This window comes from Excalfactoria chinensis, chromosome 4 (genome assembly GCF_039878825.1).
Source record: "Excalfactoria chinensis isolate bCotChi1 chromosome 4, bCotChi1.hap2, whole genome shotgun sequence".
NCBI classification, from domain to species: Eukaryota; Metazoa; Chordata; class Aves; order Galliformes; family Phasianidae; genus Excalfactoria; species Excalfactoria chinensis.
In genome coordinates, this window is record NC_092828.1 from 23,530,164 (window position 1) to 23,548,237 (window position 18,074).

At 34.8% G+C, this 18,074-nt stretch overlaps 1 protein-coding gene across 6 annotated transcripts in view; it reads right to left on the reverse strand.

The window, feature by feature from the left end:
• The window catches only part of CORIN (corin, serine peptidase), a 117,224-nt gene that overhangs the window by 12,653 nt on the left and 86,497 nt on the right, over positions 1–18,074 (reverse strand). For all 6 annotated transcript variants that reach the window (XM_072334880.1, XM_072334879.1, XM_072334881.1 and 3 more), the window contains 5 exons: positions 16,045–16,190; positions 14,543–14,650; positions 9,778–9,891; positions 8,986–9,096; positions 7,217–7,346 (listed from right to left, as the gene is read on the reverse strand). In XM_072334880.1, the coding sequence (XP_072190981.1) occupies positions 7,217–7,346; positions 8,986–9,096; positions 9,778–9,891; positions 14,543–14,650; positions 16,045–16,190 (609 nt within the window). The remainder of the gene's footprint in view (positions 1–7,216; positions 7,347–8,985; positions 9,097–9,777; positions 9,892–14,542; positions 14,651–16,044; positions 16,191–18,074) is intronic.

Consider the following 18,074-nt stretch of genomic DNA (forward strand, 5'->3'; position numbering starts at 1 on the left):
GTCCATAGTGCCACTTCGACTTACGGTATCTAATTTCTTTATAGGAAAATTTTGTTTTACTGAGTTCCTTACAGACTCCAACAATGTTCTTTAAGTTATCAATGAACTATTTAGAACAAAATAAGGATATAGCTACTAATCAAGACATCAATCTACGTCTTTGGGGTTGAATTTAGCTACCTTTCAAAATGTTGATTCAACGGCCTTCTAAACTGAATCAACGCACACAAAACTCATCTGTGGCCATATCTAATATCGCTCTTGTTTTAAGGGAAGCTAAGCAAGGAATATTTTTTATGACACATTTTCAGAAGGCTCTATGCAAAGTTTTCTCCCCCTCTCCTTTTGTTTTCATACAACAGAACAGCTTTGTTCGGAAACTTGGTGTTGATTTTAGACTAATGCTTTTATTATTACCTACATTGCAACAAAAAGCAAAATTGAAACCATATTTTTGGATTGAAAGCATATTTATGTAGAATGGCTTTTTGGGGCCCCTCAGCTTAAGAAACTAAAGAGTGTCCTGCAGATGGCTTCCAAATTATCTAGGAGCTTATGACACTGCCACACAAGGAAGTGCAGGGGGGGAACCAGCCTTGTCTAAACTTGTCATGATGAAGCTAAGGGCCAGTTCAATGCCAACTTAACAGTGGTGATTTTTGGACCAGATTCTCCACCAAACTCTCGAAACAACTCACAAATCCCACCTGAATCTATGTAACTTTCTAACATCTTGCGGTATTTTGATGGAACCATTTGTGTACCGAAATATATAAAAAGTCATTTTAAGACTAATGAGGTTCTAACAGTCTGTCGTGGTCTAGATCACAGAAACCTAACTGACTGTCTCATTTGGGCACTGAATATCCATGGTAAATCTTCATACAGAAAAAACTGTGATAAAACTTCTGAGCTTTCAACCACTCAGAGGTAACACTCAGTGAATACACTCTGGGGTGCCTGCAGTGCTCTATGCACTACAAAGAACAATGTTTTATAATCTTTTTCCCTGTAAGTTTGAATGGTTTAAAATACTAAGCTGAGTGGTGGAAGACATCTACGTATTTCACTCAGACTTTCATGAGGTATTCTGCACTGTTTTCAGCAATGACATGGGATTGAGACCTCTAAAATAAAGAAATAAAAACTCCTGTACCTCCTTCCCCCTGAGTTTTCAACTTTTCTTCACAGAGCATGCTCTGAACTTTCCCCATCTTACATGCATCTCATACAAGATGAACAAAACAGGGGCTATACCAAGCGCTGTGCATAAACATTCCTGGTTATATTACATTTGCTTTTCCTATAGCAGAATGATATTGTTCCCTGATGTCCAGCTTCTGACTCACAGTAGTTCCCAGCTCCCTCTCTACATTATTCCTTCTGTCTTACCAGTCATTTTCCACCCTGTATTTATTCAATGTATTCCTATTTGTAGTCTTGTTCTTATTATTTCAGGCCATTTCTCCAGTCCATTCAAATCCTGTCCCTCAAAATGCTTTCAGATTTTTCCAGCTTGATACTGAGAAATTATTGAGCATTCTCTCCACTCCTTATCTTATACCCACAACAATTTTAGACACAGGGGTGTATCTAGCTCAACACCAGTACATCTTTATAGTTTAAGAATGAATCACGAACAGTCTCTTATTTCATCTTTGTACATATCTTCCTACTTATTTAAAAAGTTAATTCACATAGTATGAAAGTTAAAAATGCATGACAGCTATTATTCTTCTTTATTCACAATTTGAAGGAAAGAAATTATAGGAATCTGACATGACTCCTTACAGGTAAATACAGGCTGACTATCATTAAGATCTTATATTATACTTTTGTAATTCTTTGTTGGTAACTGAAGCAAGGCAAGCAAGCAAGACTTTTTCTTCTTTCTTTTTTTCCCCCTTTTAATGACGTTTGACACTTTCCAGCCTTATAAAGCCATTCTCCCACACCTTCACAAAACATAGTCTGGCAAACAGATCTGCCATACTTTTGTATCTTAAATGCTCTAGGATGAATTTCAGCAAACCCAGCTAGTAGTTTATAACCTGTTCTTTCCTTATTCTAGCCCTAATCTTTAAGTCTTTACCATCTTAGAAACATAATGTTTGGTTGAGGTTTGTGGGTAGCTTTTGGGTGTTTTATTTATTTATTTTAACTTAATAAGAAAGCTAAAACCCAGTCTGCTTTATGCATTAAAAAGGTGTTTGCAGTGGGAAAAAGTAATATTTGTGATCATTTCATTACATGAACAATGGAAATGTTTAAAAAGAAAAAAAAATAGTTTCAAAGCATTCCATCCTGCTAACTGCTGATCGCTATGCTCAACGGACAGAGTTTACAGTATAGTTTGTAGTGAGAGATGAAGAACATCATGACTTGTATACTAAATAATAATTAGAAACCAGCAGAAAGCAGAGACTAATTTTAACTTATGAAGTTAATTTCTTGCTCATAATTAAAAATAACATAAAACAGAATACTTCTGAACAACAGAATGGTTTAATACCTTGTTTTCTCTATACTATTACGCAAACTATCTCAAAAGTATCAAACTTTAGAATGAACTGTAATCCAAAACTGGATTCCTTCTCTCTTCAAAGTAACAGTAATATTTCTGTGTTCCACTTCTACAATTCCATTGTTTTCCGACTCATGTGACAACAGGCTTGAAAAAGGAAGCCTTGTGTTATGCCAGAAGGTAATGAATAACATGTGGACGGGCACTAATGTAAAACAAATTAGTCCTATTTCAGAGCTAAAACAGCATCTGTTTCCTGTCTGTATAGATTTAATAGCTGTGTACTTTTAAACTCAGCAAATTTGATTTGAAAACCCTGGAGGAAAAAAAAAAAAAAAAAAAAAAAGGAAAAAAATTCAATGTCATTTTTACAAGCTTGGACTTAACACAGTTTGGGAAAAGTAATTATGTTCAACCAGTGAAATAAGCTCTCTTTGATTGACAGTATTCACATAATTTTTTTTAGAAAGAAAAGCATTCAATCGTGGAGGATAAAAATATTATATGACTATATTACTAATGATTTTTGAAGTAACTCATTGTTTGAAATGAATTATTAAGTTGGAATTTCTTCAATAAAGTCCTCCCCAAATAACTTTATGTATTTTAATATACTTATGTATATGACAGGTAGGACAAACCATCAAGTATAAACTGTAATATACTGCATAAAGTCTCTGGATAACTGCATATTAAGATTTATTAACACTTAAAATCACCAAAACAAATTCTTCTATATCAACTACAATCTGTAATGTTATTTTCAGTAAATCTTACTTAATAGTTATTTGTTTTCGTCCCTAATAAAATAAATGTCATCTAAATAAATCTCAAATTGTTAAACCTGTAAGATTTAAGAGAACCCACTGGACAACGTGAATATTCAAGGTAGGTCGAACATATTATATGCTCTGTTTAGAGGATCTAGAAATCTAGATTCACACAATAAATTCCAATACTTTACTGTGCATGGTATTTGATTTCCTAAACACCACGTTTATTCTTGGAGACAATAAAATAAGTTACATTCAGAAGTTGAATGTAATCCTTCTACTGTGGATAGAACAGAAGCATTTGGTGTTTTGTTTCTTCCATAATCTGACACTTCCATAATCCTGATGACAAGTTAGAAAGCAGTAAGAAAACATAATTAATGTGAGAAGAAAAAAACTGATTGTTGCTCCAGCACCTTGATTGCTTGGTTGAGCAAATATTATAAGGAATGTTACAGCACAAATATCAAATGAGAAAGGATTAGGAAGGAAGAAAGCCAAGCAGGAGCAAGAAACTGGCCTTCCACTTCCATAAATTCAAACACTAGAAGCTACGACAGAGGAAAGAAGCAAAAGGAGCTGCCTGTTTCTGTGGATCACCAGGGGTGCAACCAGGAAAGGGAGCAGTAAGAATAGTAAATAGCAGAGCTTAGGGTGAATTTTTATAAACAACACCTATAACTGTATGCTGATAGTGCTATACCAGACCAGATAGATAAGCTAAAATTCCTCTGTACTCTGATGGGTACAAGCCAATCAAATCATTATGACATTTGCTCTGTCATCCATCCTAGTGCAAAAAAGGAAACTTTACTCCTCATAATTGCCATAAAGTAAACAAACAATTCCACTAATATCTCATCTTGTCATTTTTTTTTTTTCTGAGCATGCCATGTTTTTGTCATTATTGCTTCATTAACAAAAACGGGGCCTTCATAATAAGTGAAAATGACTTTCTTCAACTAAACATCAAGATAAGACTCTGAACATAACAACATTCTTAACAAGCACAGTACGCCCATTTTGTGCAACACAGCAGCACACGCAGCTAGTGTGCTTGCATACATCTAACGTTGACCTGAGAAATCAGTGGCAATTGCTTTTCCATTCTCTGTGTTACCAGAAAAAATGAAGTTCCAGAATATTGCTTTTCTGTATTTAAACGTGGGACTCAGACTCTTGCCCCTGTCTGGCTTATTTTCTTTCCAAACGTTTTCTCATTCTCTGCAGTGCAACAAAACCATCTGTTAGGCAGTCATAGCAGGTGATCTAATAGTCCTCTCTGTCTGTAATCTTTACAAAATCTAAGACAGGAACTCTACTAAGATTTTCCATTAGACTCTCAGTGTCATAAAAAGAAGTTGACTTTGCACCTAACTTTCTTTTTGCACCAGTGGAAAATTAAATACCTGCTAAGAACAAGCTTAGGATAACTTAAGGCACCATTAGTCAAAGGACTTTCAGACAATGCTTGGAGTCTGCAGTTTTCTATGGTGTTGCATCACACAAGATATTGCACGAAAAACTGGAAAAACATCATCTGTGAAATGGCTGACAGCCAGGAAAATAGACTGGGTTTGTGTAATAGGCAGAACAGAATCACCTTTAATGATGCTTCGGACAGAGTGCTTCAACTTCCCAAGCAGACAAAGAGACTGTTATTCTGCAAAATATGTTGCTATTATCAGCTAAATTAATCTAATTTTAATCACTGTCATTAAAGCCTCGTCATTTTTATTTATTTTTTTTTTCAGGTTATATAGGCTGAATAATTAAAATTATATATAAGCTGTGAGAAAGACATTCATATTTTGAACTTTACAATATTATGTAGTAATTGGGATTTGTCATTTGGGGAAACACCACACATAGCTGTGCATCAGCCACCTCAGAATTAAACAGAAAATAATACTGTATGACAGCTCTCCTTGCAATTCCAGCTCTGGTTATTAAGAAATCTCCACTTTGCACTATTTTTCTCTAAGAATAATTTTTAAAAAAGAGAACTATTAAATCAAAATCAAATAGCATCATATGTCATAATTAATGAAATTTGCGTAGCAACACAACTAGTAGTTTCCGCATTATAACATAACATGGCCAAAATTTGTATATTCACACCTTTTACTTTCAGAGAGAGCACAAAGAAATATTTCCTATTAGGAATATCTGAATAAAAGCACTGCTTTAAATATGTTTGTTTGTTTGTTTTCTTAATATAAATTCTTAAGAATAAAAAGGAATTTCTTGCATCATTAGTTGTGCTCTATTAACCTTATTGCTGACTTGAAATAATAAATATCCAAGTGGTTTCAACATCATATTCAGTCTTTCATGCCATCATAAGTCAAATGAATAATGCAGGACAGATGAAATCTGTGGTTTTAGGTCAGATTTTACAGTGACTATTATTGTATTATTCAATCTTCTCCCCACACAGAAAATGTTATCTACTGGAACATTTTCACTGAACCCCTAGGACATGTTAAAGAAAAGTCAAATAACTGTATTAACTCATATTTGTCCTTTATGAAATGTTCTGGTATGCGAAACTTTTTCTCAGTGTTCTTCTTCACAATTAATATACTCTATTTTCAGCAGCGGCTGTTCCCACATTTTTGGAAAATATCTAAGAAAATCAAGTTTCAGTTGGCCTTAACAAAAAGGGGGACATTAAGAAAGGGAAAAATACACACTACTTCGGTTTTCTGAATCTTGGAAGAAAAAGCTAAAACTGAAAATTAGCATCAAACTGAACTTACAGATTTCAGATTTGAACTGAAATTTCCCATTTCCCTTCACATTATCACCTGTCACTAAAAAGAATTTATAGAAAATTTTCAATGAGTTTTCCCTATTAAAAAGTGGATTTGTGAAATATAAGAAGCATTTGTGTCTCACACATTTCTTAGAAGGAAAGGGTTTGAAAATTACTTCTGCTATATGACCCTACTGAAGAAGAAGGAACATATAAGCTTCTACTGATGATAATTTCACCCCAGATAAACCATGGGAAAAAAGGAAGTCATCAGAGTTTATCTAATAGTAAAAACAATAATAATAATAAATTTAATAATAATAATTTGATGGTAATAATAATATTTTCTTACTTCAATATTATTTAGATACACAAAATCAGTTAGTACATGACTACTATGTGTAAGAAAGGCAGACAATACAGAGTAGGTTAAATGCAGACAACGTAAGCCAAGGTCTTTATCCTCCTGTGTCTCCTAAGGAAAGGTACAAAGAATAAGATTGTATGTCAATATCTGTGGTGGTCAAAGGCAGATAGAAATATCTTAACCCAATTAGGGGGTAAGACACTGGCAAAATATCCTTCTATTCCATCAAGCTTGTCTTTTCTTAGCAGAAGACAGCTTTGAATGTCAAAGCAGATGACAGCGTGCATGAAATATGAAAAATCGATAGAGGCTATTTATTTTTTTTCTGAGATACACCCAGAAAGTTCTACCATTAGCAATTCTATGTTTAGAGATATCTAAATTAAATATATCTGGTAGCCTATCACATTGTATTTATTGTAGAACACAGAGATACTTTCCAGTGTTCTGAGAGACAAGTCTGCACTGATTTTTTAGGAAGACAGAGTAACATATTTCCAAACAATTCTGAGCCTCAGAAATAACTGCAAGTTTGAATATTGATGTTTTCCAGGACATTTTTGTCTTTTCAAGACTCCAAACAATCATGTAACATTCATAAAATGGTGAAAGTGCCTAGATATTTGGTTTTGCTTCTATCTTAATTCACAAATTTTCAATATTTCATTTCTCCCTGTTATTTCCATACTAAGTCTAATATTGCATGGGTCACAGTGATCAAAGATCATTCGCATCAATATCTATCACTCCACTGTCCTAAGAAATTCACCAATGCTACAAACTACTGACCTTACCCTAAACCCATTTGATTGCAGGCCAGTTGGCTCAAATTTTCTTGCCACTCATCAGCACAAACATGATTATCAGCAGCTGACCTGTGAACGGTCAGAAACATCAAGGAATTCATGTTTTTAGACAGGGTAACTGTGAAGAAAAAGAAAAATAACTTTATTGTTATTTCACATGATTTGTTTTATGTATGGTATATCAAAACCTATGGCTACATTCTTCCAAGATGCTGTCACTTTTGTTGATTTCATATGCTCAATACAATTTAAACCCAAGGCAACCATGGCTATTAGAATCTTGATAATGTTGAACAGTGTAAGACACTAAACAGCAGACATCTAGAGGATTAGATAATCACTACAGCAGAGGTTAGCATGCGCTTCTGACAGTCTTAGTCTTGTTACATATTTTACCCTACAAATAATTTAACTGAAATCACTAAGGTAGTTTGAGGGACGAATGTTGCTTGACGTAGGAATTACACCTTTGTTTGACTCTCAGTAATTTGTATAATTCTTATCTACTGATATTTGAGTATAATTAAAGAAGGAAAAAAACTAACAGCATCTTTTAACAAGAAAGATCATAATCATTACTTCTTTCTTAATCTACGTTTAAAAGCACGTGAACTACCTTTATCACATATAAAAAGCATCTCAAAGCATTCCAAATTGCACAAGCAGAAATCTACATCCTTCTCTTTCTAAGATTCCATAAAAATGTTTGGACATTTTTCCCCCAAATACATGGTGATTTTAGTTAAACTGTTCTAATGATTTTTGTTTGAGTAGTTGTAATGTTAATATAACCTGTTGTTACACATTATTGCTGTATGCTGAGAGGGCTTTTGCTTTTATTCCCATAATAAAGTTAAGTATCAATTTTAGAGTATGCCTTTTCCAGTTTGCAGTTCTAGAACATTTCTTCTTAGATACATGGGTTTTACTAAATGTTGTTGTTTATTAATGTTAATGATTAATATTATACATTTATGCTGCTTAATATGAATGCAAAATATTGGCTTCTGTAAGCAATATCGTGTCTTTTTTCTGTATGTAAAATTAGATACAAAGCATCTTAAAACTTAGTAATATAAACTGTCAAACATAAATGCTTGCTAACTGATTTTTCAGAGGATATACTACAAGCTTTCAATCTGTTTCTTTTTAGTGTTTTGATTTGTTTTTTTTTTAAATCTAATTTCTATTTAAAGAAAAAGGCTTAGAGTCCTATGTATAAAAGCACAAGACCTACTCTGTATGTGGTTAACATTGGCAGTTTTCATCATACTACAGGGACAGTACGATGTACATACATACATGCACTTGGAACCTACTAGAACTATTTACCTCTTGTAAGATTGAATCTGCACCACTGCACTGTGGGAATTTCACACTGAATTTCATGAGTACAGAATCAGGGCTTAGAATTTTTGCCTAACTAAATTCTACATCCGCATGTTTTCTTCCTCTCTCATCTGTCCACAGTACTTTCCTGATTTCACACATCATTTAGAAGTTCCCTGCAGTGTTATTTACTTGTATCTTTGTACTGTGACACTTAACACTGAGTTTTTCGTTTCTTTCCTTTTTCCCACCTTTTTGCCTGCTTCACCAATTTGAATCCAGTCTGCCTTTGGTAATACTGGGAGATCTCTCCACCACTGCAATTGCATTTTAAACCAAATCACCATTGAATATTACTATTAATACATTGATACTACCATCAACCCAAACATCACTTTGAGGTAGAGTATGCTGGAGCAGAAACTTACCACAGTCCCACTCATCTGAGCTGTCACTGCAATCTGCTTGTCCATCACACCAAAGCTCACGTGGCACACATTCATGGTTGGCACATTCAAGCTCATCCTTCTCACAAAATGCTGCAAGGAGGAAAATCACAGTTCACTCTGAGAAAAAGAATAACCAATATGAAATGCACATAGAGACTGGAACAAAAATGTGAAGGGCAAAGGTAGTCACAGATCTGACATGCAGCCCACTGTTTTCCTTAGAATTCCTCACACTTTTGATACACTTAAAAAAAACTTTTTGTTGTCTGATACCAGTGTCAACTCAAGCTGAACTTTCATTTTTCTTTTCTACATGCAGACGAAAGCTGCAGATGAAAGCTGTATAATCTCCCTGTAAAGCCTGACATCATCTCCAGACACCAGATATATGTGTGTATATATATAGGTATCTATGTTGGGTTTTTTTCCTGTTTTCAAGGAGTCCCCTGTTCAATAAAGCTGGTCTTCAGCCTCAGTTGCTTGACCTGTGGAAGAGTAGGAAAAAAAGCAAGAAGATGTGAGAAGAAGAAACATGGGGAATAGAGAGGCCTGGAGTGAGCAAGGAGACAGCAAGGATCCAGGGATGCGAACACCAGAGGACAAAAGGTGAGGAAAAAGAGAAACTGGTGCCATGGAAGGAGTGAAAAGGAAACAGAGAATAACTATGCCTTTTTGTCTGTATAGAACACTTTTACGTCCGGTTGTTCTGGAGCATAAGATCCTAAGAACGTTACCAGCCCTTCGCAGAATTAAAACCACAAAAACTCTTACAGCAGTTCTTTTCATCCATCATGTCAGGGCAATCTGGGAAACCATCACAGATCATTGTGTGCTTGATGCAGAGCTTCTTCAAAGGACACTCCCAAAGACCCCTTTCTCTACAGCCTGGAGACAGAAAAGCAAAGTTTTCAAATAATCACATGCAGTATCAAATCATCTATTTTGTTTCTCCTTAGTAATCTTGAAACACTCAAAATATTTTCAGTTCTAGAAGTTAAGCAAAATAGTTACTAATGAAAAAAAAAAAAATGGAAGTAAAATTGCCACAATGCATATTTGTTAAATGGATATAAGGTGTATCACACTTTACTGCTTTTAAAATAATAATCCATACTATGCTACACATATGCTGTAAATAATGCGATAGGCATTTGCTCAGAAGTCTCAAAACAGGTCAATCACTACTCTTCAAGTGTATTTACTATATATATAATAAATATAAATGCAAAGATAGATAAAGTAAAAGTATTTGCATTTAATATATAATCATTTAAAATCCTGGAGTCAGTGGCATATTTAAAAGCATATTACTTTGGCTGCTCTGAAAGTAATGCCTTATATTTTTTACCATGGAAACTACAGCAGATACAAAGAGTACAATAATACAGCTTGATAGCACAAGTTCTGTGCTATGTTCTTCAACATAGAAACCACCATGAGCCGTTCATTTTTGCCACTGATGAACAAAAGCTTACATAGCATGCTATACTACTGTCAGTATTGCAACTGCTGAAATGCACCACTTGCTGCATCGCTGTGCTGACAGCCACTCTTTTGCCTCCATAAACGTCCAGCAAACGCTGATGAATGTCCATGGGTGCAATTTTTTCCACATGGAGGAATTCAGTGACACACCTTTTCCTCACATGCACTCCATCTAGTCAGACAGCCCCTCTGCTGCCATCTGTCACACAGCAACAACACACAATGGAATCTTGTTGAGAAGTTTCAACCTCTACTGCCAACCCACCTACGTTCACCTCGGACATGGGCCAATATAATAAAATAGGAGCAGCCCTTTACACAGATCCTTAACCTTTCAAAATTAAATCTTGGGTCAGTATGGAACCCCCAGAAAATAGCATAGAAAAAGGTAAATTCTTTCAGCAGTGCTGATAAGAATCTAATACAAATCACAATGAAAGGTAGAGAGATACTTGAAGTTTTGAGCGTAAGCAGTTTTCTTAGTGTGACCAGGCCAATCTGAAAATGTAAGGAAGAACCTATGGACGTATGAATATTCAGGAGGAGTCATAGTTAGGAAGGGAACAAACAGTATAATTGTCTTTTCAGAGTCCTGCTAACCAGCTGCAGTAGTTTCAAGATGAATATGTCAAAGTGCTTGGACAGTATAACTTCTGTTTGTCAACTACAGGATATTAGGAATAACTTGAAGCATATTTTAGAAAAAAAAATCTTTTCTCTTGTTTTATTTCACTACTTGTTTTCAACCAACTAATAAAGCACCTTGCTGTGACACTGGCTGAACAAGGGAATGCTTAGCATACTAATATCCTACACACCTGACATCCTAATTTTAGAGGAAGCCATTAAAACCTGTTCTCTTAAATAAAATGGGTGGCTTGATTGCCTTGTTTGGCCTGTTTTACAGCTGACAATGCTAGTTTTCATTTTAATCCAAGCTCAAATTCAGGTGACAGCCTTGGTGCACCCTCAGACAAATAGTTTTGGTCTCTGCTCACACACTGTATCTGAAACAGCACCTCTGTTTTCTTGGATTTGGAACTGCAGCAATATAAAAACATTAAGTTAGTAAGTAAATACACTTTTTCTGAGTATTATTTCAGAAGTGATTATTTTACTAATATGTGTGCCTGTGAATCACTACTAGCTCACACGATTACTGGAAGAATGTGACCAGGTTTAACTGTAACTGGATATGCAGAGGGCTTTATTTATTTAGATCAAATAAACCACATTAAAAATGTTAAGCATACAGATAAATAAATACACTTGAACCCATGAGACTAATTCCACATGACAAAAGACCTTTCTTAAATATGGCCATTTTCCAGATCTCCTTCTTGATAATATTTGCAATAATTGAAACCAATTTCAATAAAGAGCAAAGAATGTCAGTCAAGTTAGAAATCTGATATGAAGGCAAAATAAAATTTAAAAAAGCTTTAAAAAATCTGATTTATTAATCTCACAGTTTTTGAGAGGAGGTGTTTACAATTAATCAAGTTCAGGTTTGTTTTTTCCCTTCATTGCACATTACAGTGCTATACTGTGAAATGTTCCATGACTCCGCAAAAATTATTTTTGAGGGCACTGTAGACAAATAGAGAGAGCCCCCTGGACAAAAATTATTTCATACTGAATTCCCTGTACATTGCAGGGGAGTCCTTGACATTAAGTCCACATTTTTTTCTTAAGCTAAAACACTAGAGTCAGAAAACAGACTGGAAAAAATAGACAAGGACAATACTTGTTTTGAGTGTTATTTTGAGTGTTATTTCCTCAGCATCATTAGCACTCTTTTAGGACCCTTTTCTGCTCTCTGCCAGAGGCATTGTTCAGCAGCCAGTAAATTAATAAGATCAATTACAATTAAGCGTCTTTAATACCCCAAACTCTCTTCACTTCTTAATAATAATTTTAAGAAACTAACTTCCCCACACCTTCCTGAAACACACTCAAGAGTCTCACATTCAAAACTCTTGTTCATATTTTCTTCTCAAATTCTAGTCTAAGTCATTCTCAAGTCTTAAGACTTCACTGTTGCTTCAGTGCTGAAAGTTCCCCTACAAAGATCACATGGAGGTACGATAAGAATTCCTAATGAGAGGAGATAGGTTGTGCCGAACACAGCTCTACTTTTCACGGGCAAAGTATACCTTACTCCCATTAGACTGTTCTACCTTCCATTTCAGGAAATGGTAGCTTAATTATCCAAACACTGTAGCTAGTCTTCACCAGCCTCCTCCTCCCTGCATTGGAAAGATATTTCAACATATGAAAGCTATGACTTTCTTTAAAGGCACTTCAATAATTGTAACTAAATGCTTGCTGACTGTTACTTAGTGGTATAAAATTTTAAATGATCCAGCTAAGAAAATGTGAGCTAGTCATTTACATACGGGAAGATCAACAAGCATGGAATATAAATGCGTCAGAGACGGTTACTTCTGGAGCTCTACAAGGACTGTCTGTTCTTCAGTAACAACACTACTTCTGGTCAATGTAATGTCACTCTGACAGCTATAATTTCCTAGCAGATAGAGCTTTCCATATTTATAGATGCTGATAAGAATTCTGCTGATTGCTAGTGACATTCTGTCTAGACTACAGAGACGAAGAGAGATCCACTAGAAAAATTAATGTTATATATTAGGGCAATATTTCATATGTTAATGACTAGCAGAATAAAATTATCCTAAAAGACACACAGAAATTAGTGTTCTAAGGAGTTAAAACAGTGGCAGCAAAGAATATTTGGTGAGGAGGACATTCAAGACAATTCAAAGGCAAAAAGATTATCAACTCTGAAATAATTACTCTGATCATCACTTCTGCCTTTGAAATCCAAAACTGTTCTTAAATTAAATCTTATTTTGATTATCATCTCTTTCTCTCTTTTCTTTATTTTTGCAGGGGATGTAAATGGTGTGGAAGAGCAGGCGGAGTATGATCTTGATTGGAAAACTCCCTGAGGCTTAGAATGCATTGCTCCTCACTGATAAATTATGCCTTGACTATATCAAGAATTAAAACAACCTGCTCTTATAAGAGATAACTTGATAGAAGTGTTGAGCTTGAATTTTAATCTAGCTTCAGCTTTCAGATACTGGATCTTTTTGTGTGTGTATCTGCAGCAGAGAGGAGAATCTTTTATTACCACAGATATTTTGCCTCCGCAACAACTTCCTTCAGCTCTTAATCTAATCTCTGTTTGAAAAAAAAAAAAAAAAAAAGACTGTACGCCTTAGCTCTACACTGCCAGAATATTCAAATCCCTTACTCATATTCACATCTTCTCTCTAAATTCTTTATGGTTTGTATGGTTTGTAATTTTTCTTTTTGCCCCTTGTAATAGCAGGACAACGTGCAGAACTCCAAAAAGCCTACACAGAATGGTAGGAAATAGTATTAAATGCCTTCTCAGAATACTCCTGCCAGCACGTACAAGGAAACAGTGAACAAGATATTTGCTGGTTATACTCAAACTCAGTATATCCCCTTAAGCAAAGAGCCAAGAGATTCTCTACAATAATTTTACTCTTGTATGTAACAGAGAATAAAATTTGTGGTTACTACTTTATACTTAGGTTAGCCGGAATCCACTTTAGTAACACATATCTTGTGTTAATATACCACAATGAGAACGTTTCTATGTATATACTTAAACCTGCATTTACAGATTCAAGATACAAACTGCTGGGAAGTTATATTTTAGCTCATTGGAACTTCCAGCAATATCAGAAGAATTAAATGTGCAGCATCTTTTATCTTGATTACTACATGAAATCTCAGACATCATAGAACAAAGTTAGCAGAATCTCGATTATAAAATATAATAAATTATGTTGACATTGATCACGAAAATTTCTTGCCAAAGCATTTTTACTATCACTAGTCTTCAAATAATTGCTTTCAAATACATTTTTTTCTTTCAGAAAAAGGGGCTTATCCTGTGAACCATCATGCAATGGTTCAATTAACTGAAAAAACCTCTAATGACTAGGCTACTCTTCATTTGGAAAGTGCCCCTCAACTCATATGATTTATTTACCACAGCTGTCTTCATCACTGTCATCCTCACAGTCAGCTTGACCATCACATCTCCTGGATGCCAGGACACACCTCCCTGAACGGCATTTGAAGTGGCTGGGTGAGCACTCTGTCAGTGACAAGGAACAGACAGAAACATGACTCAATAAGCAGAAAGCTTAATCATCATGTGTGTGGTTATTTATTACTGTGACCGTTTTGGAATGATAAATGACAGGAACAGAAACCTTGTGAAACAATAAATTGGAACTGTGTATTAGGTAACTATTCTTAACAATTGCACCGTGAATGGAGTGGAATGCAATTTCCAATAGCTGACCAAGGTGTGCCAAAAGTTTGCCTTTGTATTCCTACATACTGCTTGATCATGATTACTAATTCCTTTCCATCAGCCTTTTGCTGAATTTATTTCCTTGTCTCTCAGAGTCCCATGACAAAGGATTTCATTACTATGGAGTTTTACATCTTATACAACTCCCCAAGTGATATATCTGGATATTGACTTTGCTTGAAGAAACAGTACTTATTATTATACCTGCTTTGGTGGCTTCTCAGAACACTTCATTACACTCATTAGCAATAAATTTTCAATAAACAAACTACAGACCAAATAGCTATCACTCATTGCTTTCACTAAGCAAGATAAAAAACTGGAAGGATTGTCATCACCATGTAGGTGAGTGGGAGGAAAAGGATAACAATGATCAGTACAATGGCACACATCATTTTTCAGTTTTCCCAGCATTTCAGTGACATCTTTGGCAAGAACAAAGGCAGGTCAGAATCCCCCCACAGACCTCACATGAGATGACTGAGGCAGAAGAAACAACTACACAGTCATTCTTAATATACAGAACAAAGAACATGTAGAAATGTAAGGCAATTCCATTCTTTTCTTTCGTGTTCATACTCATGAGTAGTGTAATCGCTGAACTCAAAAAAATTAAATCTATCAGTAGCTACTGACTGGACACATCCCTCTTTAAAACAAACAAACAAACAAACAAACAAAAAACAATAGTTTTTTTTAAAAAGAGCAAACAATTGCTAGCAAAGACACTAAACTTACAATATTTCTCTCAGAGATGTCATGGGACTTAGCTTTTTTAAGATTGCCAAGACTTCACTTCTTTTTAGAAAATCATTATTATATCATCTAGATAGGTTTTAAAAAGTGAAGTACAAATACAAACAAGTAGTAGATGTGATGTCAGTCAGAAATTTCAAACACTGACTTTCAAAGATTGAGGGTAATTTACCCTTACAAAAACTTCCTCTTATCTGCAAACAGTAGGCATGTGAATTCTCTGATAACTGATTTAGAATCATTCCTACAGCAGTTATCAGACAACATGAATGTTTTAAGTCACTCTACATGACCTATTATAATTTAAAGGGAAGGTATGAAAGCAAAACTAACAAAAAAAAAAAAAAAAACAAAAAAAACCCAAACCATAAATCATTATCTTCAGAAACACAATTTCTAATTTTTGCTATACATACCTTCTACATCTTCATCTGGTGTCAGACAAGTTTGGTTGTCTGAGTTCTCATCTGGAAACTGAATGCAGTCAGTATCCTCTGGCCACTGCAGACCTACAATCCCAAGCACAGACTCACAGCGTTCCTTAGACTGTACACATAATGTCCTGAGGAGATAAAGTGAAGTTACACAGAATAACTGAGTAAAAGTCTTAGAAATTACTGTATTTAGTAGTTAATAATCCTAGCCAAATTTACAGAAGATGATCAAGGAAAAATTAGTTAATTATATTTTTATATGTGAATATAAATATCTATAAAGATAGATATATTTCTTCTGTTGGAACATGAGTTAAAATTACTGTACAGAAACTATTATAGGATCATAGAATCATAGAATCACTCAGGTTGGAAAAGACCTTAAGATCATCAAGTCCAACCACAACCTAACCATAATATCCTAACAGCCCTCTACTAAATCATGTCCCTGAATGTATCTGAATTATAATAACAAAATATAATTACTTAAAAATATCCTCTCTTCCATAAGGATGGCAGCAAAACTTTTACAAGCAATACTGTTCTCCATCAAGGAAAAAACGTCAATCATATTTTGTACCAATAAAATGCTACTTCTTCTGATGATGCTACTACCTCAGACACCACCACACCATGCACATCATCTAAAGAACAGTGTAGTGCTGAAATGAAGCTTTGTCTCTGGGAAATTTTAAGGTTTAAAAGATCAGGCAGTTCTAAATATTTTGACAGTATTTCAGATGCACATAGTGAATACAGTGCAGGAACTGCAGGGCTGAAATACTCCTACGCAGACTTTTCTAGAAATGTGGTCCCAGAAAGACAATATATTTAAACTCACAAACAAAAGAACAAACAATTACCCAGGAAGTTCAATAAAATAAAAGCACAGATCACTTCAGTCAGGTACTTGCATTTAACGCAACAGAAGCTTCCATCGCATCTAGAAAAAGACACTAGTATAGACCTTCTGTTGCATATTTATTTTCTGATCATAAAAACACAGGACCCCTCACGTAAACTTAGTTCATTCCATCCATATTGATATCCTGTGTCTCAAATTAAACAGATGCCTCAAATTTACAAAGCAAAAATACATCACTGGAAATTCTCCTTTTAAACATTTAATGACTCCTTTTGCCTGGAACTGCTGCTGAGGTGCTGTTCAATACAACATTCTTGTATCTGTGGTATGTTGAATTCCTCTTTGTTTCAACTTACTCTTCTTTAAATGAGTTCAGTAGTGTCAGTATTAATAGTATTAGTATAACCAGTCATGGTATCAGTTTCAAATGTTGATTTTCACTTTGGTGGAATATTGTCTATGCAATCTGCAATAAGAACCTCAACATTCTTCTCATTGCTCCCTCTAACAGAAACATGCCACATATTTGATAGGTGACTTGTCTCAGCTTTTCTTAAAAATGTTCCTACTATTGTAATTTTATATACATACGCATTCATAATTTTCTTTATCTGACCTGTAGCTCTCTTGACAACTGTTGCTTGCTAGTTCAGCCCCCAGCAAATAACCTAGTGAATTATTTCCTCATAGTAGTTCACTTTTACCTTTTTGAAGACAATAGTGTCTCATCTCTAGACTCAGCAATACATTCAATCGTACCTTTTAGATCATAACTTCTACACCTGTAATTGCTTAGACTTTCTACTGCTGCTTCAAAGAAAGTTCTCCTTTGTTCCTATGTTTTGAAAAATATTCAACCACAGGATTCCATCCATCTCTATTTTATTTTCACTTTCCCTTTTGTCATTTTTAGCTTGCTTTGCATTAAAGCTTAATTTTTCAGGTCTCTCTTCTAGGAACAGCATATTTTCATGGAAAGCATTTTGTTCCTTTCATCATGTTGCCTTTAACTTTTGACCTGTTTTTCCTTGTTGATGTTGTTGTTTCTTTATTGTGCTTGTTCCTCCTTTTCCTGCAAGCTTCAAGAAGTGGAGTGAGCAAAACCTAGCATATAGGTCTGTTTAGGATCAATTAAAGGATCCTTCTC